The sequence below is a fragment of the Lytechinus variegatus genome, chromosome 16, assembly GCF_018143015.1.
Source record: "Lytechinus variegatus isolate NC3 chromosome 16, Lvar_3.0, whole genome shotgun sequence".
Taxonomy (NCBI): Eukaryota; Metazoa; Echinodermata; class Echinoidea; order Temnopleuroida; family Toxopneustidae; genus Lytechinus; species Lytechinus variegatus.
In genome coordinates this window covers 19,213,246-19,239,826 of record NC_054755.1, presented here as the reverse complement: position 1 = coordinate 19,239,826, position 26,581 = coordinate 19,213,246, and the positions used below count along the sequence as shown (strand labels likewise).

General features: G+C 36.6%; 3 protein-coding genes across 3 annotated transcripts in view; 1 reads left to right on the top strand and 2 right to left on the bottom strand.

Annotated features, from left to right (window-relative positions):
• LOC121429770 (mucin-5AC-like) overlaps positions 1–3,212 on the bottom strand; it is a 42,731-nt gene extending 39,519 nt beyond the window's left edge. Inside the window, exon 1 of the mRNA XM_041626986.1 lies at positions 2,820–3,212. The gene's annotated coding sequence lies outside the window, so the exon portion shown is untranslated. The remainder of the gene's footprint in view (positions 1–2,819) is intronic.
• A 10,084-nt stretch (positions 3,213–13,296) lies between these two features.
• Positions 13,297–15,537, bottom strand: LOC121430263. Its single transcript, XM_041627540.1, has one exon. It carries the CDS (start codon positions 15,535–15,537, stop codon positions 13,297–13,299), a length of 2,241 nt encoding a protein of 746 aa, XP_041483474.1.
• A 283-nt stretch (positions 15,538–15,820) lies between these two features.
• LOC121430261 lies at positions 15,821–17,344 on the top strand. Its single transcript, XM_041627537.1, has one exon. It carries the CDS (start codon positions 15,821–15,823, stop codon positions 17,342–17,344), a length of 1,524 nt encoding a protein of 507 aa, XP_041483471.1.
• Positions 17,345–26,581: the final 9,237 nt, after the last annotated feature.

Genomic DNA, 26,581 nt, shown 5'->3' with positions numbered 1-26,581 from the left:
CCCCCCGCATACATATTGGCTTAAACAATCAAAAAACTCTTGTTGATTGGTGTGATTTTGGTGTTAGTTCAACACCCACATTACAACACCCTAGTTTTACGCTCTTGGTGTTATGTTCAATATCTAGGGTGTAAGTCTGACACCGCTTGGGGTGCGTTCGTCTAAGGACACCAACTGGTGTCAGTTATAACGCAGCAGTTTTTATAGGGAACCTACTTTCTGCAAAGGGGTCATTGGCAAAACGCGGCATAAGTAGAAGACTGGACTTTTAACGCCTGTTTGAATTTCTAAAAGCAAGGGGATATACTGAATTTAGAGGGTCAATGGCCATTGAAAGTCAGAAATCATTAGGCTTACTAAGTGTCTTCTCTCTGAGACCATTCTACCCATAATAAAGTTATCATACAAAAGTATGGGGGTGAAAAATTTATACAGCTTATGGATATTTGCAAACAGAAGTTTTTTCATAAATGGGGACCATTTCCCCCTGCAATTTTTTTAACAGGTAAAAAAGGTTTGTGTGGTTTGATCCAGCTCAGACCTCCTATATCCGTGTCTATGAAATTAAACTTACTTTTTTGTCAAGGAGACAGAATGCTGCACCTTTGAATTCAGTAAGAATAGAAAACTGAAAATATTATCTATCTGATAAAAAGAATAGGAAAAAAATCCTCCATATTATATTGAAGTCATGCAGACGTGTGGGAAATGACAACTGTTGACTTGCCGGCTTGACCCGGCGACCTGTGAATAACCATACCAATGTTTCCTCATAGAACCAGATAACTAAAAAAACCTTGGCTTTACCGGATTCCGGTTTCCTTGTATTCTAATCCGGTCTCTGTCATGCAATCAATGTTATGTCAGACGACTTATCAACCAAGGGTGTTAGTTCTTCATTCAAAGCAATTAAAGAGCAATTGAATCAATCAGAGTGAATAATATGCCTTTGAGAAACTCACAACTGGAGCTGAATGGTCCCCATACATGTACAAAACTACGGAAATCACAGAGTTCATTTGTCAAAAGGTAAAATCAAAGTGACTTAGAAGTTAAAAATTCATCAGTTCTGACTTGGTTTAAGCATGCCTAACCACTTTTCTTACTTTGAGCCTTTTATTACAAGGCAAACCCATACAAAACTATGGAAATAACATAGTTCGGTTATCAAAAGGTAAAATCAAGGTAACTTGGTTTAAAGCAATCCTTACCACTTTTCTTACGGTACTTTGAGCCATTTATTTTAATGCAAGCCATACAAAACTCCCCACATAACTATGGAAATCAAAGAATTCGGTTGTCACAAGGTAAAATCAAGGTGACTTAGAAGTTAAAACTTCATAAGTTCTGACTTGGTTAAAGCATACCTTTTCTTAATTTGAGCCTTTTATTTTAATGCAAACCCATACATAACTATGGAAATCACACAATTTAGTTGTCAACAGGTAAAATCAAATTGACTCATAAGTTAGAACTTCATGAACTTCATAAGCTCTGACTTGGTTTAAGCAAGCCTAACCACTTTTCTTACTTTCAGCCTTTTATTTTAATGCAAACACATACAAAACTATGGAAATCACAGATTTCAGTCATCAAAAAGGTAAAATCAAGGTGACTCACAAGTTAGAACTTTGTAAGTTCTGACTTGGTTAAAGCTACCTTTTCTTAATTTGAGCCTTTTATTTTAATGCAAACCCATACAAAACTATGGAAATCCCGGAATTCGGTTGTCAAAAGGTAAAATCAAGGTGACTTGGTTTAAGCAAGCCTAATCACTTTTCTTACTTTAAGCCTTTCATTTTTATGCAACACATCAATTTGACAGTTGCATATCACCTATTTGCAGTTTCTTTCCTTACTGACACCTCAGGCCAGAGTTTAGGAACAAATTATGAATCAGAAAATGGGAGGGAACGCATGAACATGATTTAATCTTAAATCCTTCCCTGGGATTAGAAGAAGGGATTCCGACTGGATCAAAAGGGTGATATGAATGAAGCTGATAAGGAAGAAGTGAGTACTGTTATGACAACAAAGATTGCATAGGATTCAGGGAGAGAATCTAAAAAGATTACATGCATATCAATATTTCACACTTTTTGACTTGGGAGTTTGATTGATGCTCCAACAACTGGTCTAAATCATCAGAGAATCTTTTTGATCTATAAAATTCCAATGAAGGTAAAATTGATCAGATTTGCAAAATGAATGATTATGTAGAAGTTTTGTATATAACTAATGAATAAGAGAATTCAGATATTCTGCATTTAAATTTCAGATTATTACTTATGCTGAAAATATACCTAGCATTTGAAATATAAATTCACAATACAAAATAAATCACCTCACTGAACATCACCCGATCAGCTGTTGAAACATTTTTTCATAAATATCAAAGCAAATAATGTGAACGCTGAAAAAACATACAAAGCACATTAAATTTCATAAATAAAACCACCTGTAATCTTCAGAAATGATCATACATGCAGTATCATTTAAAAATGAAAAATATCTATATTCATTTGCAGAAAAATAAATATACATGATTTATCTGCAACATAGATGAAACAATTAAATAAGGATTGTATTTTAGTGACGGGGATAGACCTGTAACTTTTTTCAGAAATTTTAAAGTAAATAATGCAAATTATGCCTCTCATAGCACTGTTGGGTTGGTGGGGGGGGTGTTAAGAAACAAATTTACACGATCAAGTAAATCATCAGCTTAACAGATTTAGTATTTTAACAAATTTAAGATTGAATGATGACATTCTATCAAATATATAAATCACATTACAAAACCTGACACAATAACTCACCAAAAGTATAGAGGTCTACAGTACTTCTCCAATATAAGTTGAATCTTCTTTCACAATCAGCAAATGCTGCAATGGAAGCAAAATAACAGAAGAAAAGAGTCAATTGCCAACCAGAGACAAACTCCAAAGTAAATGAAGTCTTGTGATCGCTCTTCACCAGCTATCCTTCCAATAAAACTTTTGGTCAAGCAAAGTGACTCAATCGCAAAACAAAGTCATGTTTTCTCTCTCCATCATCACGTCCCATAATCCAATATTCCACTCTATCAGTGAATATGCCTCCAACATGAACGTACTAATTAGAAGTCATTTTAGGAGTGATGTTTATATCACTAGCCTCCCTCCTAAATCCTGTTTTGCATTTGGGACTAATCGCACACACACTGTCTAACTCTCCCTCGATTCCTTCTCTATGTGAGCTGAGTTAAAAAGGTTAAAAAGAGATAAGTTCACTGCTTCCGTTGTCGTAGGAAGCTGGACGGGACTTTGTCTCGGGGCTCGTTACGCTGACAGAATGGGCAGTGGGGGCAGGTGCGTAACTTCCAATTGCGTTTAGCTTCCTGAATGAAGAGAATTTCATACACTTGACAGAGAGGTCATGTGATCTGAATTACACATCGATGTTTAGTGTAAGATTTGTTAAGAGCAATATTAATGTTTTTTCTTCATGTAAAGGCAGAGAAATTCATGACATCTTGAAATGAACTTGTGAACTTAAATTGACTAAAGTTACTAAGGTTTATACTTCACCAGAAACCCTTATTCTGGTCAAACAACATTTTAAAATATACTTTTTTGTGAGTTTACGATCGGAGTTCTGAAACGTCATTTAAATGAAAGTAAGCATGCATGGACGCAACATGGACTAATCATGTATCGAAACGCTGATTCTTGCCTGGAAATCGGAAGCATAAACATGCCCTATGACACAAAAAATCAATAAAAACACACAAAAATGTTCTTAGGGAATATATCATTACCTGTCGAAGAATATTGTGTAGGTGCAAGCAACAAGGTTTCATTTGAAAAAAAGGGGGTGAATAATCTACGCCTGTCATGTATGCAAAATTTGCCTCACCTCCATTACAAAGCAAAGTTATCCAAGGGCTAATAGAAAGATAAATATATGTTTTGAAAATTCTTTCATTCTATACTGTATAGACATTTGAAATAAATCTTTCTTTTTTAAAATCCTATCTCACTTTTACAATACAACAGTAGGCCTACCTATTCACTTTCTCACTAGCATGCACAATTGCAATCCATGCATTACATCTTTCTTGAGTGCATGCATTGAAAATTTACATTGCAATGTATAGAAGAGTTGATGACAAAATGTTGCATATTGAAAAGTCTGACAGCATATCAGCAACTGGTAATGCTTGTCTATATGAAAGTGTACCTATAGTCCATAGTTCTAATTTATGTGGTTATTGGATTTGACAGAGGAAATTGATTCAAAGCCAAACTAGACAGTTTTGTTGGCATAAAACAAAAATTTTGGTACTTATTCCCCATAAATCTCAACGGCCCTCTAGGAATGGTGATCTGCTAAATTTTGACTAAGATTGACAGAATTCATACACCTATTGATCCACATGCATGTTCTGGTAATGTTATGTTCTTGATTGATTGGTTACTAGACCAATACTTTGTAAAGTAGAATTCACATTTTAAAAGCATTTTTATAGAATAGTATAAGAATTTACCCCCTAAGAAAATAATAATTGGGGGTGCAAACCCTGAGATACGAGTCCCTCATGGATTTGCAACTGGATAACTGCCTTTACATGCAAGGGAATGAAGTAAGGCACTGTGCAAGAGTGATACATGATTTTACTATTTAAGAATAGCTAGTGTGTCTGTTTCTACATTAACATATATGATTTTTTTAAATCAAGTTTTTGCTTCTTTTTTAATGCATGAATATATGCAATACTATTTCCAAAAATTGAAAACCTACTACAATAATGATAAATAATGGGCTTATAAAGAGCCAACTCGCATTTCTGCTTTGTAAAGTGGTCATGAATAGAGAATTAAGAATCGAATAGAAAATTTAGAAATTCATTAAACGCTTAGCAGAGATACAATTTAACCCCCCCCCCCAAGATTTTTTTTTCAAAATGTGGTCTAAAATTAATATCTTTCATGTGCTATATAAAACAGACATTTAGACAGTTGATATCCTGTTTTAAACGTGCCAACACGTTCAACTGTCTACACCACACAAATACATATATCAAAGTGTCAAACAAGATGAGTAATGATGATTAATGACTCTATGATATACCCTGAAATGTCATCAAGTTAATGGTGAAAGCATTTAAAGACATCAATGAGGAATCTAAATCTTTTTCAATCCTCTTGAAAGGGTAATGACAAGCAGATCAGGGGGAGCATTTCATACAACAAATAGTCATTGCTTTTCACTGAATATTTGTTACAAGCTACTGAAATCCTTGCACCTGATTGGCTTAGAGAAAATGTTTAAATGAAATTTGCTGAGACAAGATGTTTTATGAAACACTTCCCTGGCTACTGAGTCTCTGTAATCTCTGACTTCATCTACATGTCATTCATAAGCTTTGATATTAACTTTGATTTACATGTATTGACTGTCATCGTGATAAATCAAAAGATGGAGAGAGATTGTAAAGTGAATAATGCTGTTCATATATGAATGATTACTTTTAACAAATACTTGAAATAATAACTTAATGTTAAGATTAATGGAAATGTCATATGAATAAGATTCATGGATGATAAAGTCAGTATTCTCCCACTTTCCAGGGGGGCGTTTCATGAAAGGACTTGTCGAACGTTTTATCCGACAAGTTCCATTTTATCCGACAGTTACCATAGTAACAGTACCTCTCAGCCAATCAACATCAGAGAAAGGTGTCAGATCTGACAACTTGTCGGATGAAAATGTTGATGAAACATTCCTGAGGAGTCCAGTTTCTTTACTAATTCCTTTCATGTCATTCCAGGGTGGGGTACATGTACGTGTATTCCCTGCTGGAGAGAACAACATCCCACAGTGTGTTCATTGTATTCACAGTGTGTTCAGTGTGTCCAACCATGGGTCCAACAGTGTTCAGTGTTTGCAGTGTGTTCACAGTGTGTCTAATGGTGTGTTCACATTGTATCCAAGTGTGTTCATAGTGAGTTGAATGTGTTCATAGTGTGTTCACATTGTATCCAACAGTGTATTCACAGTGTGTTCATATTGTATCCAACAGTGTGTTCATACTGTGTTGAATAATGTGTTTACATTGAACACAAGTGTGTTCACAATGTGTTGAATATAGTGCTCACAGTGTGTCCACATTGTATCCAACAGCGTATTCACATTGTGTTTAATAATGTGTTCACATTGTATCCAACAGTGTGTTCACATTGTATCCAATGTGTGTTCAGTGTGTCTTACAGCATGTTCACAGTGTGAAACACAATGTAAAATCACCACATACATGTACTCCACTATGAAGTGAACTGTAAATGATCACACTGCAGACATGACCACAGTATGAAATTTTCTTTACACATTTCAATTTAAGCATTTTAACAGTGTGAATCACCTAAACACAGTCCACTACGTTAAGTGAACACACTGTGAATAACCACACAGCAGATGATGTGGCATTATATTCAAACTTGTTATTTTGCCATGCTTACATTGTGGATTGCATTTTAACAATCCACTCAGTAAACACACTGTGAATAAATAATAATCACACTGTAGAAGTGTCAACAGTGTGTAATCATGTTCACACTGATGAATTCGACGATTTCTAACAGTGTGAATTGCATCTTCACAAAGTCCACAAAGTGGACACTGTGAATAATCACACTGCAGAGATGTACACACTGTGGATTTGTCTCCAAAGGCAGCAACACTCTTACATTTAATCACATCTTATGTATGGACACACTGTGTTTATTTCTAGCAGGGTATAATACCTGAAAAAGAGGGAGAGAAACCAAGTTGCACCTGAAAGATTTGAACCTGAGATATGTTTGCCACTAATTAATTGACTTCAAAAACATCCTCAACAACTTTCTCAGTCCAGAGCTAAGCTCATTTTGACTTCCTTCTCTTTGAAACAGGTTAAAATGCACCAGGTGAATTCATATGTGATATATGAACGTCTTTTCTAGATTTTAATATAAACTTCCTGCCAGAAGTACCAATAGGTGGTTTCAAACCGCCTCGATCACAAGAATCCCCGTTAAATTACGAGAACTTTTTAAGGCTAAAAAATACCCGTTAATTATTCCTGCATTCACACCGCCCCGAAACACATCCTTCGGGATAAGTTCCCGAAGTTACGAGCATGTGCAGTATAAGCAGGCAAGGCGCGAGATTCAAAATCACTAGCCAAGCAGCCACCCACGCCGCCGCGCCCAACGGCACGCTGGCCTAAAGGTTCCCGTAATTTGCTTTCACATTGCCAAAATACCTGCGACCTTGGAAAAATCCCCGCGAAAGTTCTCGTAATTTCGCCAAGTACCTATTATTTAGCGGGTATTTTCTTTCAGGGAAACTACGCGTAGTTTGCTTTCACATTACCAAAATACCTGGTATTTTCTGATCGGGGTAAATTTCCCGATCAGAGAATACCTGGAACTGACGAACTTCGAGGCGGTCTGAAACCACCTAATGATGTACATCAAAACAACCCAGTGGGTTTTTTGAAGTCTAGACAGTATTTTGAAGGAAATATTATACTATTTTAAGTTTGTTAATCAAACAGATGTTTGGAAAAGTTAAAAAGTCAATTTAACCTGTAATATATCCATCACCAAAGGTAGTTTTAATGTATTGATGTGGGTATATAGGAACACAGGTCCAAGGGAGGAATCATTCTTATTTCTTTTTAGTAACTGATTATTTATAGTAAGTAATTTCATAAATATTCCAATTCTTTTTTTTAAAGCAATGTGTTTTAGACAAAAATATGAAGATGTAGCCCTTCTTGATGATTTTTCCAAAAATAAAATAACTTATTCAGTAGAAACAGAGAAGTACACTAAAACATCACTGTAAAACATGGCAGGAGTTTCATCCAGTTGTGACATGGTGTTACATGTATATTGAAGTTGTATTGTTTTATTGTTTAAAAGTTACTGATTTATGTTTATGCTGTTGACATAATCATATAATACTCAAGTGAATCAAGTCATAAATACAAATATGTCTAATTATTTCATGTATGATTATTTTAAATCATGATATAATTTTCAGTATTTTTTAGGAATAACTGAGTGGCCTATCTGGTACAACATATCCCATACACTAAGATCCAATCAGTCTTAAAAAGTCTCATTTTCATGAATTGGTCATACTTCATTATTTAGGAAATGAGAATTTGTAGTTTGCTAAACAAAATTTCACTCTCAATCAGAAAAAAAGTAACTTATTTAAGCTTTTCAAGTTTATAAATATTAACAGGAATCACATTACTTTCAACAAAATCAGTCTTGAAATATCTTGTTGATAATATCTCAATCCAAAATGAAATCAATTCATGCAAAAAATCTTCAAAATTTTATATATTATTCACATGATTTTTTTTACCCCTCTATGCTAAAGATCAAATAAAATACAGATTTGTGTCTAATTCTAACCTTTAATAACGATTATTACTAAGAATGCTGAACCACACTGGCATAAATAATTGGATAGACAAACATGCAGGGAGTGGTACCACTCCATCAATGAACCTCCCACTGGCTCATGTCCATCACTAGTCACAAAATTATTAATTCCAGCGTAGTTCGTGGTACACACAGGAGGGGTGGGGCATCTACTTGTCATCTCCCCCTCTGCTTTTCATCAACAGAACGGAAAGTGCCCCTATGGGAGATTTTTAAAAATACTGCCCTCAATCATACTACTCCTCTCTTCCTCGCCCCCGTTACATATTCATAAACTGAACTGGTATCTTGTATTTTATATTTATTTTTTGGTATACCTGTCTTTCTCCAGTTTTGTTTTTTCTCCATTTATGTTTTTGTCATTTTTCCTTAGAAGACAGACTTGGAAGTAGAAATTAATACATAATTGTTTTCAATTATGAAACCACAGAAATCCTGATTCTCATTCTTTCGAAAATGTATCTTTGCTAGAAATGTTTATCATCCCAAGACACAAGAGAAAACTTTCTCGATAAGTGGTGAAAATTTATCTTTCCTTTCCCCCCAAATTAGGGGCTGTCCCATATCAATCAAGAAGTCAGGTCTGCACCAATGAAGACTAGCCTTATATCTCCATGGCTTCATTAATTACATTTGGTGAGAAGGTAATTCAAGTAGACTCCGCCTTTCCCCTCTTTTAACGGTTGATGGTCATCTTCCTCGAACCAACAAAACCAGAAGGGGTGGCTGTGTGACCTCATTCAAAATTTAATCCCATTTGAGCTAAAAATAAAGTTATTTTATTTCAATCCATTTCATTTATTTCCATAATCCAGCTCAAAGATAAGAACAAACATGAAGAAAACCAACTAAAAACAGACATAACATACACCTAAAATGATAAGCAAATTCAAAACACAATGCATGATTAACAGAAACCACAAACATTTATAATAAGTACATAATATGGTTTAAATTGAATATTGGAGAATATAACAAAAAAAACATGGTGAAGTGTTGCTATTCAGTGATATTAAAAATCCAAAACACCATTTTCAAAAGAAATATATATGTTTTATTGAAAAAAATCTTCAAACTGCTAAGATGAAACTTCATATTCAGCTCAAGAATCAGATTCATTTTATTGTCTGCTTTGCAGATGAACAAATGGAAATTCATATTGTTGGCATATCAAACATATCTGGTGTATGAGCATGTACGCAGAAAAGAAAAAATTTCATCAAGATCAGCAATTTACTAAATTTCAGTTTTGCTTATTTTCGCAATAAACAACTCCAGTGATATGAAAAATGAGAGAACTGATGATGTCATATTCACTCACTATCTTTTGTTGATTTTTTTTAATATTGTTTTATGAAATAGAGAATACTTAATTTTATACATGTTATGGAGAGCTCTATTTTTTAAAGAATATTGGAAGATTTACTGTGAATATCAATTAAACTTGGCTTTTCTTTAATAGCATTTCTTTGGGTCCATTATTTCCAACAGGAGCCAATGCATGGCCTGTAGCATAAATTGCATGATAACCTTGAGGTTAAAAATATTAAAGATAAATACCAGTTGTGGTAATGATCTCAAAATGAGTTCGAACAGAATCCAATGAAATTACCTCAAAGTGTTTGTATACAAAATATGTGCGAAATACATAGCTCTGGAAGAAAATGTGTAATTGCTGAGAAATTGACAAATTAAGCACAGACTTCCATCAAATATATATTTTCCAAAGCAATATTAATACCCACATATGCTTTTCTATGTTAGTAATCATCATAATTATCGATTTTGAGCTAAAATAGTATGATTTTACAAAGATAAGTTTATATTAATGTACCAGATCTTGATGTACAATGTAACTACGTAAGATAATATTTTGACAATTAACCTTGATATGAAAGACTTTCTTATAAAATAATCGTTTGCTGCAACAACTGTCTTTTACCTTTAACTGTCATGTGAACTAAACTTCAATAACAGAAATGGCACTAGGGCCATTATCACAAAGCTTAGCTATTGATCATATGCTTGATTTTACAAGCAATTGTACATTGTAGGACTTCATGCAATCAATGGTGAATAGTTGGTTTATAATCAATTGCTAAGTTTTGTGCTACATAGCCCAGAACATGAAGAAATGTGATCCTTAATCAGAGATCAATCTTTTGATCTTATATCCTATCTGAGGAAGAGATTGTGGAGTTGTTTGGTCACCCTAATGGGAGAGTTGAAACTTCAATCACCCAGGGTGATACAAGTTTAAAATGGAGAGGTCATTGCCGGGGCAATCGAAAGATTCATGATCATTCCATTGGACATGAATGCAGGCAAATATGTATACATGTACATGTAGAAATTTACCTTGAAATGACTTTCAAATATGGTTTCATGACAATTGCTTCTCATGGCCCTGGGCAGCAGGCGGGGGGGGGGCACTCTGTATATAATGCATAGTGGGTATGTGCCGCGGAGGGGACCCCCATTTTTACACTCAAATTTCCGTTCCAAGGCATAGCATTGTTGCCTTGTTGAGAAAAAGAACAAAGAAAGCCGCTCCAAGGCATAGCATTTTCTTCTTATCGAGAAAAAAGAAGAGAGAATTCCGCTCCAAAGCTTCGCATATTTTTCTGTTACGCCGCTCCGATCGCGTTGAATGAGCTGCAATTTTGGTGAAAAGCGGCCGCAGAGCTCCCCGGCGGAGGCCGCGCTAGCTGCATCATGCACGCATGACCGTTCCGTAGGGATGCATACGCGCTCACACGCTGGCGATCCGTTCCAAGGACCCCCGTTTTCACAAACATTTGTCGTTCCGAAGCCCGTTCCGAGGACCCTCCTTTTTACAATAAGCCCGCTCCAAGGCCCCTGTTTTTTGTCTCGCCTGCGGCACACCCCCACCACTTTTTTGGTCGAGTGCCCCCCCTGCGGCAGCAGGGGAGGTGGGTGTGCTGAAGCACCCCCAAACTTTTCCAAAGGGGTGCTGCATGTATTTTTTTTATACGCAGCACCCCCTGGAATTCTGGTAGGTGTGTCAAATTGGAGAAATGTATGGAAAATGACGAACAATTTGTGTTGAAATCCTTTTTTTTTTTGCCTGACCAAAAGATCATCATTTTGTAGTGAAAAACGTCAAATTTACTTCAGTATCCCAGCCAAGAAATCATTCCCAGGACCCTGTTGCTTCTGCAACAACTGATCCTACTGAGCATAAACCAGAACTTCAATACTAATTAAAAACTTAACCCTTACCCAATATTCTCTGAGCTGTATGCAAGTCATCTTCTTGCAAGTCCAAATTGAGTTCTAGGTCGTTTGTTGCAAGTACATAAGTCAAAACTCCCAAGTCATTTGGGCATTATAACAAATCAAGTTGCAAGTCAGCAAAATAGCGACATAAGTCCAAGTCACACGACTTTGGTCTACAACTCTGCGACATCTTCAGAGAAATAAATGGTTGCCCTGTGAGAAATGAAAATACAATATTATAACAATAGAAAACTGTACTTTAACCAAACATACATACCAAAGGCAAATAGCCTCTTCATATATGTTTGTATTCAATTACATACTGTATCATTCATTTTATTATTTATGAATTCTTCATTCATCTGGCATCATATCAGTTATTTCTGTTGTTTGGTTTAACGTAAGATATATATGTTATTACAAATACTGTTAATTATGCACGCAAACTTTGACCAAAGCTCAAAAACATGACATTATCAATTTTGTTTATGATTCATTAAACAAATTGCAGGTAGGCTGTGTGTTTAGCTTTGTCGGTTTGTCAGCCATCAATATTTTTTGCTTCTTGTTTGTTTGTTTGTCTTGCTAAAACTGAGTTTGCATTGTGAAAATGCAGAAAATACCTTTATTCATGATTGCTGAAATAAGTATTTTGTCAATAAACATCCTATGCGGTTAAAACAGAATACTGATTCTTTGGATATTTATTTTGCAAATTTCTGTCCACTGTAAAATAAAAGATGCAATTATACAATGAAACTTTCCATGGCAAAAAATTTACAAAAAAATAAATTGTAACAATTATTATTATCTTTCCATTAAAGAGGGCCCTGAAATACTATGAACAATAAAACTAATAGATGAAGCAAGCATGATAATTGTTTGCAAATACAAACAATATTGTACAGTACAGCAATGTACAGTGTACAAAGAAATTCCATATCTAATTTATTAATAAATGTTAGTGCCAAATTTAGGCTTTCATGCTGACTCAAAAATATTAGATCAATTATTATTTTCATAATTGTCTTAAAAACAGATTGTTTGTGATAATACTGGCTGCACAAGAATATCCTACCAACTTAAACATATTAGTATCATACATTTACTAGACAATAAGACTTAATTGCTATGGTCATTCAGGTCAAGATTGGAATGACCCAATTATGATCTGATCTGAGGTCAAATAGATGAACTAGTTTTGTCTTATGTGAATAATCAAGCTTTATGTCTGCCTGCTCAAAAGTCTACAATGATATGATCAAAACAACAAAGAGTAGTCTATTTGCTAGACTCCAATATTCAAGGTCTCTACAAGCATAAGTCAAGTATTGTTTATTCTCTAACTCTAATTTGCAGGCAAAGACTAGATTGAAACATAAAATATGGTATATTCATCCCTAACTTAATGTTAAACTAAGATAGTTTGATATACAATTAACTTAATGTTAAACTAAGATAGTTTGATATACAATTAACTTAATGTTAAACTAAGATAGTTTGAGTAAGGAAATAAATAATCTGTTGTCTCACGATGCGGCAAACTGAAATTGCGACGTTTCGACTGCTCCTGCTAGTCTTCGTCAGGCAATGAAGTGGACACTCGCTGCGCGCGCCTTTTATACCGTAGGCTACGGGCCGTCGGTGCCGGAACCGCCGTGGTGTGATTGGTCGGCGCAACCGACCAATCAGAAGCCGCGGACGGTGCGATCGCCGTGGGGCTTGCGGACGTCGGGGAAAACCCGTCGGCTGCAGTCGGCGTAGAAAGCGGGCAATTTGCGGACGTCGAGGAGTGAACCGCGGTAGCTGTGCAAAAACTAATGGGGTTGGATGCGGACGTCGGAGGGCGGTCAACCGGTGAACTACGGGCGGTCGTAGGGGGCGCATGTCGGCGAATGGTCGGAAGCCATTCTTCAGGGATGTCAATGCCGTTATCCCTGTTCACATTATTGGGATGAAGACGAATTTGGATAGCCTCTTTAACACGCCGTGTGTACCAGTGCTTATCCCGCGCTATACAGCTAACCTCGTCCCAATTGGGAGGGTGATCTGCATTCCAAGCATGCTCTGCAACTGCCGAACTATCTATGCGTCGGTGCTTGACATCTCTGCGATGTTCTAGCATTCGCTCGTTAACGGGTCTGCCCGTTTCCCCGATGTAAACCTTGTCACAAGCCCCACATGGTATCTTGTAAACAACGCCATCGAGTCTGCCGGGCAGCGCGGGGTCTTTGGGGCGCACTAACTGTTTACGGATAGTAGTGTCGGACTTGAAAACCGCGCGTATGCTGTACTTCTCTAAGTGCCGGCGTAGTTGGCGGGAAATAGAATCGACAAACGGAAGTACGACGGTAGACTTGCAGCGCACAATGTCTTCTTCAGCGACGTTCTTTCTCTTAGTTACACGGTTGAGAAAGGAGCGCGGGTAACCATTGGAAACGAGTGCAGAAGCAATGCGTTGCTTCTCAGCGGCGGTGCATTGTGGTTTCGATACAATGCGTGATGCTCGGTCATAAAGGCATTTGACTACCCCGCGTTTGACGGACTGGGGGTGATGCGAATCGTACGCTAAATATTGATCTGTATGCGTAGGCTTTCTGTACACTGTAGTGGTGAGGCGGCCCTCATCATCCCGGTGTACAAGAGTGTCAAGGAAGGCAATGCGGTTATTGTCTTCTCTCTCCATAGTGAAACGGATAGACGGTTGCTGCGCGTTCACGTAATTCAATAGGCAATCGGTTGTAGACCTGTCGGTAACAATGAAAGTATCATCAACATAGCGCTTCCAAATTCTCGGACTGAATTCGGGTGGGCAAGCGTGAAGCGCATCCTCCTCAAAGGATTCCATGTAAAGGTTAGCAATAACAGCAGAAACAGGGCTACCCATGGCCGCGCCTTCTTGCTGTTCATAGAAGCGTCCATCGTACATGAAATACGTGGACTTCAACACGAAACGAAGAAGTTCAGTGACCTGGGTAGGAGAAAGATCGGTACGGTCGGGTAAGCTAGCGTCGGCCTCCAGGCGCTGGAGGGCGACATCACATGCTGCTTCAACGGGTACATTGGTAAACAAAGATACCACGTCGAAAGAGACCATGACTTCATGCTCAAGTACGGTCTGATTGCGCAAGAAATCCACAAAAGAAGCGGAGTTACGGACGGCATGTTGATTATTACCAACAAGCGGCGCGAGTATGTCGGCTAGTAATTTAGAAGTGTTGTAAGCGAAAGAGCTTATGCATGAAACAATCGGGCGTAACGGAACATCGGGTTTGTGAATTTTCGGTAAGCCATAAATCCTAGGAGGCTGTTTTTGCGTGGGTCTAAGTACCCTGTAGGTCGCATCGTCGATATCACCATTCTTGTGTAAATCGCGGAGAATGGTTGCAAGCTTGCGAGCAAGACAATCGGTAGGATCCTTTCGTAAGGCGCGGTAAGGACCCGAGCTAATAAGTTCGGAAATCTTATCACGGTAAGTACTGGTATCCATTACCACGCTAGCGCGGCCTTTGTCGGCTGGCAGAATCATAATGGTGCTATCTTCCTTGAGCGCTTTCAAGGCTTTGTGCATGCCGGGTGTAACATTGGATTTCGGTGGTTTGGCGGAGGCGAGGATCGCGTTGACCTCTCTGCGAACTGAGCCGATGGTTTCGGCATCACGGCAACGGACGGATGATTCGATCTTAGCGATAATCTCAACAGCCGGTATGCGCTTGGGAGCTATAGCAAAGTTGAGCCCTTTGCTAAGCAGCGCGGTCTCGTCAGCAGTCAACACACGCGAGGACAAGTTGACTACTCTAGTGTCGGAAACCATTCTCCGCGATTTACACAAGAATGGTGATATCGACGATGCGACCTACAGGGTACTTAGACCCACGCAAAAACAGCCTCCTAGGATTTATGGCTTACCGAAAATTCACAAACCCGATGTTCCGTTACGCCCGATTGTTTCATGCATAAGCTCTTTCGCTTACAACACTTCTAAATTACTAGCCGACATACTCGCGCCGCTTGTTGGTAATAATCAACATGCCGTCCGTAACTCCGCTTCTTTTGTGGATTTCTTGCGCAATCAGACCGTACTTGAGCATGAAGTCATGGTCTCTTTCGACGTGGTATCTTTGTTTACCAATGTACCCGTTGAAGCAGCATGTGATGTCGCCCTCCAGCGCCTGGAGGCCGACGCTAGCTTACCCGACCGTACCGATCTTTCTCCTACCCAGGTCACTGAACTTCTTCGTTTCGTGTTGAAGTCCACGTATTTCATGTACGATGGACGCTTCTATGAACAGCAAGAAGGCGCGGCCATGGGTAGCCCTGTTTCTGCTGTTATTGCTAACCTTTACATGGAATCCTTTGAGGAGGATGCGCTTCACGCTTGCCCACCCGAATTCAGTCCGAGAATTTGGAAGCGCTATGTTGATGATACTTTCATTGTTACCGACAGGTCTACAACCGATTGCCTATTGAATTACGTGAACGCGCAGCAACCGTCTATCCGTTTCACTATGGAGAGAGAAGACAATAACCGCATTGCCTTCCTTGACACTCTTGTACACCGGGATGATGAGGGCCGCCTCACCACTACAGTGTACAGAAAGCCTACGCATACAGATCAATATTTAGCGTACGATTCGCATCACCCCCAGTCCGTCAAACGCGGGGTAGTCAAATGCCTTTATGACCGAGCATCACGCATTGTATCGAAACCACAATGCACCGCCGCTGAGAAGCAACGCATTGCTTCTGCACTCGTTTCCAATGGTTACCCGCGCTCCTTTCTCAACCGTGTAACTAAGAGAAAGAACGTCGCTGAAGAAGACATTGTGCGCTGCAAGTCTACCGTCGTACTTCCGTTTGTCGATTCTATTTCCCGCCAACTACGCCGGCACTTAGAGAAGTACAGCATACGCGCGGTTTTCAAGTCCGACACTACTATCCGTAAACAGTTAGTGCGCCCCAAAGACCCCGCGCTGCCCGGCAGACTCGATGGCGTTGTTTACAAGATACCATGTGGGGCTTGTGACAAGGTTTACATCGGGGAAACGGGCAGACCCGTTAACGAGCGAATGCTAGAACATCGCAGAGATGTCAAGCACCGACGCATAGATAGTTCGGCAGTTGCAGAGCATGCTTGGAATGCAGATCACCCTCCCAATTGGGACGAGGTTAGCTGTATAGCGCGGGATAAGCACTGGTACACACGGCGTGTTAAAGAGGCTATCCAAATTCGTCTTCATCCCAATAATGTGAACAGGGATAACGGCATTGACATCCCTGAAGAATGGCTTCCGACCATTCGCCGACATGCGCCCCCTACGACCGCCCGTAGTTCACCGGTTGACCGCCCTCCGACGTCCGCATCCAACCCCATTAGTTTTTGCACAGCTACCGCGGTTCACTCCTCGACGTCCGCAAATTGCCCGCTTTCTACGCCGACTGCAGCCGACGGGTTTTCCCCGACGTCCGCAAGCCCCACGGCGATCGCACCGTCCGCGGCTTCTGATTGGTCGGTTGCGCCGACCAATCACACCACGGCGGTTCCGGCACCGACGGCCCGTAGCCTACGGTATAAAAGGCGCGCGCAGCGAGTGTCCACTTCATTGCCTGACGAAGACTAGCAGGAGCAGTCGAAACGTCGCAATTTCAGTTTGCCGCATCGTGAGACAACAGATTATTTATTTCCTTACTCAGATTCAGCTACCACGATGATCAACATCTTCCGTACTATTAAGATAGTTTGATATACAATTAACTTAATGTTAAACTAAGATAGTTTGATATACAATTAACTTAATGTTAAACTAAGATAGTTTGATATACAATTAACTTAATGTTAAACTAAGATAGTTTGATATACAATTAACTTAATGTTAAACTAAGATAGTTTGATATACAATTAACTTAATGTTAAACTAAGATAGTTTGATATACAATTAACTTAATGTTAAACTAAGATAGTTTGATATACAATTAATTTAATGTTAAACTAAGATAGTTTGATATACAATTAACTTAATGTTAAACTAAGATAGTTTGATATACAATTAACTTAATGTTAAACTAAGATAGTTTGATATACAATTAACTTAATGTTAAACTAAGATAGTTTGATATACAATTAACTTAATGTTAAACTAAGATAGTTTGATATACAATTAACTTAATGTTAAACTAAGATAGTTTGATATACAATTAACTTAATGTTAAACTAAGATAGTTTGGTATACAATTAACTTAATGTTAAACTAAGATAGTTTGATATACAATTAACTTAATGTTAAACTAAGATAGTTTGATATACAATTAACTTAATGTTAAACTAAGATATTTTGATATACAACTACATGTAACTTAATGTTAAACTAAGATAGTTTGATATACAATTAACTTAATGTTAAACTAAGATAGTTTGATATACAATTAACTTAATGTTAAACTAAGATAGTTTGATATACAATTAACTTAATGTTAAACTAAGATAGTTTGATATACAATTAATTTAATGTTAAACTAAGATAGTTTGATATACAATTAACTTAATGTTAAACTAAGATAGTTTGATATACAATTAATTTAATGTTAAACTAAGATAGTTTGATATACAATTAACTTAATGTTAAACTAAGATAGTTTGACATACAATTAACTTAATGTTAAACTAAGATGGTTTGATATACAATTAACTTAATGTTAAACTAAGATAGTTTGATATACAATTAACTTAATGTTAAACTAAGATAGTTTGATATACAATTAACTTAATGTTAAACTAAGATAGTTTGATATACAATTAACTTAATGTTAAACTAAGATAGTTTGATATACAATTAATTTAATGTTAAACTAAGATAGTTTGATATACAATTAACTTAATGTTAAACTAAGATAGTTTGATATACAATTAACTTAATGTTAAACTAAGATAGTTTGATATACAATTAACTTAATGTTAAACTAAGATAGTTTGATATACAATGTGGAATTACCATATTGTTGCAACCTATTGGGATTCCATAAAGATTCTTCCTGACAAATCTTCAAAAATTGAATATTGTAAAAATTTGTACAATGATATACAAAATAAATAGTGAGTGGGTGACATAAATTCCCACATTTTCTTATCACTGTGTTTTGAAATGTCATAACTTTTTTTATTATACGTCTGATTCTGATGAATTTCCAGTGTTATACTTGCTGTTTCCCCTTTTCATTCAAATCAAATTTTTTGTGGGATGGACTTTCCCTTGTACAAATTTGTTTTAAATTCACTTCTTACATTTTTTTTTTCAAACTGCCCAACCTAAAGCCAGCCTACCCCAGGGTATATTCTAGACTGACTCATAGGTTATTAATAGTCTCTATTCAAGGTTATCTCAATGATTTCTGTCCATCCTTTTTCATAGAAAATTTCACAGAAAAATCAATAGGAGCATTACAACGATTAATGATGTTGGAAATGACAAGGCTGTAATTATATGCCTGCCAGCATACCTATTTTCCCATTCAAATCATAAAGACAACACAATCAATTCCACATTTCTGTTGCAATTCTACAGATTAATAAATCAATTTAGAAGCCAGTTTAAAATCTTTCTTAAAAAAAAGATAAGCATTCAATTCCAAATATGCAATTGATTGCAAAACAAAGTGATTGATTTGGGGACCCAAAATTTGTTTCATTTTATTTTGTTTATTTCCATCTCCTATTACAATATGTTTTGTAAATTTTGACTAAGAAAACATATTTCAAATATCCACATACAAAAATCATACACAAGATTATTACATGAACATGTTGTAAATGGAGGAGGCTGCTAAAAAGCAGGGTTTGTAGAGTGCAGCCTCCTAATAACAAATATTCTTGTACATACATAGCTTGGCCTATATAAAAAAAAAATCAAAATGACAACTTGGGCATTCACCAGTTAAATTAAAAAATAGGGAAAAATGAAAATAGAAAAGGTGTGTAAATTGGTATGTAAATTCTAGAGTATGTAGTCTATGCTATCATCATTGTTCTTAAAGGTCAAGTCCATCTCAGAAAAATGTTGATTTGAATCAATAGAAAAATCAGACAAGCACAATGCTGAAAATTTCATCAAAATCGGATGTAAAATAAGAAAGTTATGACATTTCAAAGTTTTGCTTATTTTCAACAAAATAGTTATATGAACGAGCCAGTTACATCCAAATGAGAGAGTCGATGATGTCACTCACTCACTATTTCTTTTGTTTTTTATTGTTTGAATTATACAATATTTCAATTTTTACGAATTTGACGACTAGGACCTCCTTGCCTGAAGCACAAAATGTTAAAATAATGGAATTCCACGTGTTCAGGGAGGAATGAAACTTCATTTCACATGACAATGACGAGAAAATAAAAATATTTCATATTTCATATAATAAAATACAAAAGAAATAGTGAGTGAGTGATGTCATCAGTTCCCTCATTTGGATGTAACTGGCTCGTTCATATAACTATTTTGTTGAAAATAAGCGAAAATTTAAAATGCCATAACTTTCTTATTTTACATCCGATTTTGATGAAATTTTCAGTGTTATGCTTGTTGAATTTTTCTCTTTTTATTCAAATCAAGTTTTTGTTGGGGTGGACTTGTCCAGAGCTTTAAATACAACAAGCAGCTTCGAGTATTTCCTTTTGTATCAAAGCTAAAATCCATGAATAGATTACTGAGTGATTATGCAAATTGTACTCCCAATGAACAGATGTCTGCTCTATTAAAGAAGCCACAGACAATGGATAATACATAAATGGCTTCCTTGGTAGTCTGCTGGAAAGGGATTAGGGAGGGATTAGTGCTTTTATATCCCCAAGAGCTTATAAATTTGCATATAACTGGGAACAGGTTCTATTGTATCATCCACTGCATGATGACATAACTGCAAATACATACATGTACCCCCTTCTCTGTCCGAGCCCTGTCTGAACAGTGTTAAATTTGGTGTAAAGCGGTTGATATTTAGTTTTTTTAAGCTGTTTTAATTTCTTGTTTTTATTGATTGTACATGTATTTTTTTCTTTTTATCTGTATGAACGCTCCATATTTGGGAGTGCCTCTGATTTAAAGGAGTCTGTTCAAATGAATGAATAAATACCTCCCCCCAAACAGAACGAAAGAAAAGAAAAATATAACCAAACAAAACTTCTGCAGTCATTCTGCACTAGATTTTTTAATACAAGGGTGCAGATATACATTTTTGCTGACTCATGTTTTTGATAAATTTAGATCTATCAAAAATCTTATTTCCTCTATAATGTATAGTTCATATATATTTTGTATTTATGCCAAATGGATTTTCTGTCTTCTCTGGATTTCAGTGGACCCCTCCATTCTTCTCATGATATACAATTATATTACATTAAATCGACTATATTGATTTAAATTTGACATGCATGTTAATTTATATTGGAATCACTTACTGAATATGTATATCATTTATTCAATGTTGAATTCTGTTCATGATTTTATTCAAATTAAATTACATGTAATTTATCTTGTACTTATTTGTATTATGTTGAAGAATGAAAAATAAATTGAAGTGAAATTGAATTGAAATGGATTTTTCTATTTTGATAATACAGTAGGCATATCTATGCTATATTATGAACAATCAAACTGGTTGCAAAGAATAAATAAACAAGGACATCCATTGTAATACATTTTCTATTTTATGAACTTGATGTTGACTGTGCTATTTATACTGTATGTATATCCATTTCATAATATCAATTACCAAAATGATGCGTTTGCAATGAATAAATAAATAAACACTTCCATTCAAATCAACTCATCAACCAAAAGCTCATGAACAATCATCATAATGGCTTTGTTTACAATACTTTTTCCATTGTATTCCTACTTTACCTCAACTGCAACAGCAATGGTGGATAATGGTTCCACAAAATATCTGAATGGAACATGTCTATTCTTGCTAAATCAAGTCAAATCATGCTCAATATCAACTGTTTTGTTACTGTTTCAAGTGAACTAAATGCCCGGGGGAGGGGGGTGGAATTTATATCCAACCGGACATGTCATGCGTGATACCAAAATAACTTTGGTGTACTTTCACCAAAAAAATATTTTATTTTATCATTTTGTACTATGATGAACACATAAGCCCCCCCCCCACAAAAAAAGCAAATAACTTTTGAACAATACAGTCATGAATCATCTACATTCAAAACACATCAACAATGTCATATACTAACAATATATGCAATGCATATTTTATAAACCCATATCAATGTCACATGTATAATGTATCTGGAAAGTCGTATAAGAGACTAAAAGAGAGACAATGCCAAATATCAGTGCTATGGTTACGATTCTTGGCAATCGTTATTCCTTTCTCCGGCCTCTTACAATGTGTACAGACAGAGTTACAACAAATGTACAGCATATTGACTTGTAAACAAACCAATAACACTCCTCAGGCACAAAGAAATACCAGGCTTCATCCTTGCCTTCCAACAAAGAGTTCTGTACAGTGCAATGTCGTTTTTATACAAAATATACTCTTTATGGTCCTTTGTTGGTATTTGCAGGTTATACTAGGGCTACTACATGTATTCCAACTAAAAACATTCTTCAATGGATGGGGATATTCTTTCTTTCAAAAGTGTCAAGGAAAAATTGTATTTAAAGTTATTTGCGTTTCTTAAGAAATTTTCATCCACCCTTGCCCTCACCCTTAATGCTAATATTTTGTGACAATAAATAAATGAATAATAAAGGATTTGTATAGCCCACGTATCCACCTTGCTCGGTGCTTCTTGAGGAATAATTCCTGCTGGTATACATTTCGTCGCACGCACCACGAACCGTCCTCGAGGAATAGATACAGTGCGCTATCGCGCCTCGCGATTTTACCACGAACCGTCCTCTCTGTTACATTCTCCACTTTGGCGTAAATAATCCACTTCAAGAAAATATAAAGATACGGGATGAAACTTTAGAACCAATTTTCGAACGAAGACTCCGGCAAATAATTTGCTTTTCTTGTAGGTGCACTTATTGCTGGTTTTAAAAAAGCTTTTCTTTAAATGCGTTTTCTGCTAAACTAATTTTCGTATCGAAGTGCGCAGAGAGGACGGTTCGTGGTGCGTGCGACGATTTACCTCACCTGGGTTGAGTGCAGCACAATATTGGTAAATTTCTCGCTGAAAGAAAATACGCCATGGCTGGGTAGTGAACCCATGTCCCTCAGATTGAAAGACGAGAGTCATGCCCATTAGACCACAACACCCCCACATTATTACCAATTATGGACAATCGGTCGGTTTGGGGTCAGTGTGACTGTAACAGACTGTGAAGATGGAGGTAGCATGAAGAGGAAAAGCCTAGTCATATTCACAAAAAAAAAATAGGATAAAGATGGGTGAAAGAGAGAAAGATAAACCAAAAGAAAGTGGTAAAGAGGAAGAGAAAGAGAAACTGGGAGTGTACAGGTGTATGCGATGTAGAAAAAGGGAAGAGAAGAAAGAGAGAAAGGAGGAAGAGAGAATAGTATAGTATTTATTTTTCCGATCCAGAATACATTAAAAAAGACAAATACATACATATATAAGAGTGAGAGAAACAACAAAATGGAATCGGCTGGATAACCCATATTCAGCTGTGACAGGCACGACACTGCTGGTCTTCCCTTGGGGTCCAGAAAAGAAGCTAATTAGAACTGTTATATTTAAAAGCAAACAACAAAAAATAAATAGAAAGATATGAGTGTACACGAGTAATCTATACAATCTTAACGATAAAAGACATGATCATAACTATGCTAGCAATAAAATGATAAAAAAAGTATTGTTAAAGAAAGGAGGAATAGAGGGAGACAGATACAGACAGGCAGTGGTCAGTAAAAACAACAACAAAGGGACAGAAAAATGGCAACAGAAAGAATGTTGGCAAAGAAAGAGGGAAAGAGAGAGAGAGAGAGAGAGAGAGAATATGAGTGAGAGGATAAAACGAGGAGTAGGCCTAGGATGAGAGTGTTCAGGATGGGGGGGGGGCAGCAAGATATATCATCTCTACAATGCATTGTTCAACTTCAAACTGAGGCTGGCTGGAGAGTCCCATTTTTGGAAACCTGCCATCCATTTCTCAGCGAGAATCCACCAACTTGGACAAAGAAAATATTTCTAAAGGAGACATTGTGAATTCCAAAGCATGCTGGGAGTATCTCCCTCTCCTAAATTTTCCATAATTTCCAATGGTTTTCCACGATTTCTTTGTCCAACCACAACAAAGAGCAGAGCGCATATAGATATACATCAACATTTTGTTTGTGAACTAGATCATCGGATCATTATTCTCGTGTTTATATTGAGGTGTTTGTGAGTGCACTGTTTGTTTTTCTCTGTCAAACACAATACCAGCATAAATGTAGGCAAATGTCCCCTTTGTCCTATGATATAAAACATTAATTATCTCCCATAACAAAATCAGAAACAAAGCAAAAATGGGCTGTGTTTTAGAGAAAAGGAATCAGATTTCAACAAGTATTCTTGATATATTTTTTCTTTGCAGAAACAGAATGAAGGTAACACGCTCATATGGTTTTTCTGAACATTCTACACCCTCCCCCCTCTCAAACTCTTTATCTCCCTCTCCTCTTTTTGACCCAATTCTTCTTTCCATCAAGTTATTTTTGCTTTTCTTTTTTTTTCTTTGCCTCTCTTAGAAAAAAAAACACTATTAACATGAAAAATTTAGCTGCAATCATTCATTTTGCAATAAATTAAAGTTCATTAACTCGCTGAACACAAACTTATTTCAGGATATTTTCTGTTGACCCAAGTCTCAGTTTATCTAAGGTGTAGTGGGTTAATCGGTTTTCATCGCCAAACATCAAAATAATTCAATGAGTAAAAAAACAGCAACTACAAATGAATGAAATATTGTCCAGACAATATACAGAAATCAAACAGAAAATGAAAACAAATAGAAGTTATTTGATTTCAAAATAACACACATTTTCATGTACTCTTTCATCTGAGTTGTCCCCGGCACATAAATTAACAAAATATTAAGAAAATTCAATTTGAAGGATGAATAAAAAAAAGGGATACACAGAAAAATATAAGAACAATGAGTATTTCATTTATTTCATCCATGAACATGAAAGTTCAGGTTCATTAAATCCAACATAGAATTCATTAACAAAATTAACACCGAACAGAAACAATATTCTGCACTGACTGAATAATAATAACTAACATAAAAGGCTTTGAATATCAAATTAGAATTTGTTATCTAATACTAACTTCATATGAAATGACATCCAATTAAATATTTGTTATGACATAACAAACCACAAAAACCAACATCAACTGTCTGCAAATATAAAACCTAACTCCTCTGACTCATGAATTAAAAATAATAACTGCATGACAACATGAACTGTCTCTACATGGACTTGAAGAGCCTGGTAATGGATCTGATGGAAAAGTTTTGTTTACGCACTGTATACATAATGTGATAACATCAATGTGGTCTTTGAATTTGAATATAGATGATACTACAATCAAGACAATGATGCTTATGATACTAATGATAGGGCTTATTATAGAAATTTATATTGACCATATATTGACCCCCCCCCCCCCCCCCGATAAAATTGTGATAATTCTGGGGGGTGGGGTGTCAGGAAAAAAATGAGAGCTGCTTCGGGAAACTGTACTGACATATTCTTTATTATCTTAGATATCAGAAAGTGTTTGTGTTTTATTAAGTAAAGTAAAAGACAGAGAAAATTGAAGCTCTCCCTGTTAAAGAAAATGGTGTACTACTAATGAACCCCCCTGCAAACATAATATATATATGTGTGTGAAGTTATGAAGTTATACACGTACTACAGCTTTGCCTCTTTTTACTTAAATATTGTGTGACAAGTGTTCTCTTCATCCATTTCTGTCACACTACATATATATATATATATATATATAGTTTTAAAGGATGCTTTGCATCGTTTAACTAGTTTAAATGTAGGTGAGAACACCATTCGTTTTTTGGTAAGCGATCTTCGGACATGTCTGGCACACTACTCCTACACACTGTGTATAATTCCTACGCTGCGGTTTCAAATTTTGCATGAAAAACATGGGACCCCACTGAGAGTGGTCCCGTAGCAACAAGACCACTTTACATGAAGCAGTTCTGAAAACCGGTTCAGGAGATGGTGACGAAGACAGTAGCAAAGCGATCTTGAATCCTGGTTTCCTAAACTGGTTTAACCATGAACCTAGGTCCATCCCCTACAGAAATTTTCAAGCTTGCGGCAAGCGTGCGACTAGCTTGCGCAAGCTTGCAGCATGCTAGTAACTAGCATGCGGCTAGCTTGATAAGCGTGTAATATGCGTGCAGAGTAATAGTTAAGCGATCTTTTAGCGAGCAGGGACTGTTCGCTAGCATGCACTCCCTTATTAAGCGAGCGCCATGCTAGTTACAAGCAAGCGGCACGCTTAAATTCTGTAGGGGATGGTTTAAAGGAAACGTGTCCAGTACCGGTAAATATACTGACAACATGGTCAAATCGGCTTTGCCTCTACTACCTTGTAGAACGTATAATCTGCATAATCGATTGGTCTTTATGAGGTGGAAGAGTCCTCAAGATGAATTTCTTAACAACCATGCAATCAAGTTTGCCATACAGAGTGAGTGATCAAGTTACAACAATCCTGAAGGAAAGTTCATGGTAGAAAAAACAGGGGCTCAATGTCATCTACATACAGGTATAAAGTATATTATTGAGAAAGTAAGAGTAGAGGAAACTGTGAAGATCCTTCACTTTTATGCTGGTATATCGACTACTCGATTGTTCAATTCCAT

Coding starts and splice junctions, on each gene's coding strand:
- LOC121430263 (XM_041627540.1), bottom strand. CDS start 15,537: ATGGTTTCCGACACTAGAGTAGTCAACTTGTCCTCGCGTGTGTTGACT.
- LOC121430261 (XM_041627537.1), top strand. CDS start 15,821: ATGGTCTCTTTCGACGTGGTATCTTTGTTTACCAATGTACCCGTTGAA.